This window comes from Sinocyclocheilus rhinocerous, unplaced genomic scaffold (assembly GCF_001515625.1).
Source record: "Sinocyclocheilus rhinocerous isolate Xijiao unplaced genomic scaffold, SAMN03320098_v1.1 C35942585, whole genome shotgun sequence".
NCBI lineage: Eukaryota > Metazoa > Chordata > Actinopteri > Cypriniformes > Cyprinidae > Sinocyclocheilus > Sinocyclocheilus rhinocerous.
This window is the reverse complement of record NW_015768398.1, coordinates 1-717: the sequence shown is the minus strand read 5'-3', so window position 1 is coordinate 717 and position 717 is coordinate 1. Positions and strand designations below refer to the sequence as shown.

The following is a 717-nucleotide window of genomic DNA, read 5'->3' as shown; positions in this document are numbered from 1 at the left end:
GCACTAAATAAAAGAGAGGGATTTTTCTTGAATTGTTGCACTTTGACCAGTAGGAGGTGCTCTTGTCTTCTTGTGTATTACAGCCCTTCTTGCTAGCTCTCATTCATGTTTTCTTCACAGGATCAACTGGCACAAGATCCCTCTGCAATTGACATGTTCATTACGGGTAACAAAGTGCAAAAGGCTCCATTAATGCATTGCAGTTTTATCAGATCATATGAACTCTTCTCTCTCCTCTTTTCTTTTTTTCAGGTTCTAACTTTACTGAGTGGTTTACTTCCTATGTTGACAATGTTGTAACAGGAGAATACTCCATCATTCGGGACCAGATCTTCAGGTGGTCCATCTTTCATTATCTTACACAGTAACGTATGTCAGCATTTGAAATCACAAATGCCACATTACATTTTATCCCCTTTATGTTTGCTCAGGTATGTTCATGACAAGCGCTGTGTGGCAACCACTGGTGACATCACAGTATCGGTCTCTACCTCCTTCCTGCCAGAGCTCAGTTCAGTCCATCCGCCACACTTTTTCTTCACCTATAGAATCAGGTACTGCATAAATCCACACACATTATTTTGATTTTGTAATCTGAATCAGGCTATTTAAGAGCTGAGCTCTGCATGAATGCTTTCCCAGTCCTGATAAGTGATGAAAGTTTGCAGATGGTGATGAAAGTTACACTGTGATATTTTTGACTGTGATAAGGTGAAG

At 40.2% G+C, this 717-nt stretch overlaps 1 protein-coding gene across 1 annotated transcript; it reads left to right on the top strand.

Moving 5' to 3' along the window:
• The first annotated feature begins 61 nt into the window (after positions 1-61).
• On the top strand, positions 62-585 carry LOC107735280 (F-box only protein 3-like). Its single transcript, XM_016547019.1, has 3 exons — positions 62-166; positions 253-337; positions 432-585. Exons 1-3 carry the CDS (start codon positions 106-108, stop codon positions 583-585), a joined length of 300 nt encoding a protein of 99 aa, XP_016402505.1. The 5' UTR covers positions 62-105.
• The last annotated feature ends 132 nt before the right edge of the window (positions 586-717 follow it).

Coding starts and splice junctions, on each gene's coding strand:
- LOC107735280 (XM_016547019.1), top strand. CDS start 106: ATGTTTTCTTCACAGGATCAACTGGCACAAGATCCCTCTGCAATTGAC. Junction 167..252: donor AATTGACATGTTCATTACGG/GTAACAAAGTGC, acceptor TCTTTTTTTCAG/GTTCTAACTTTACTGAGTGG. Junction 338..431: donor ATTCGGGACCAGATCTTCAG/GTGGTCCATCTT, acceptor ATGTTTGCTCAG/GTATGTTCATGACAAGCGCT.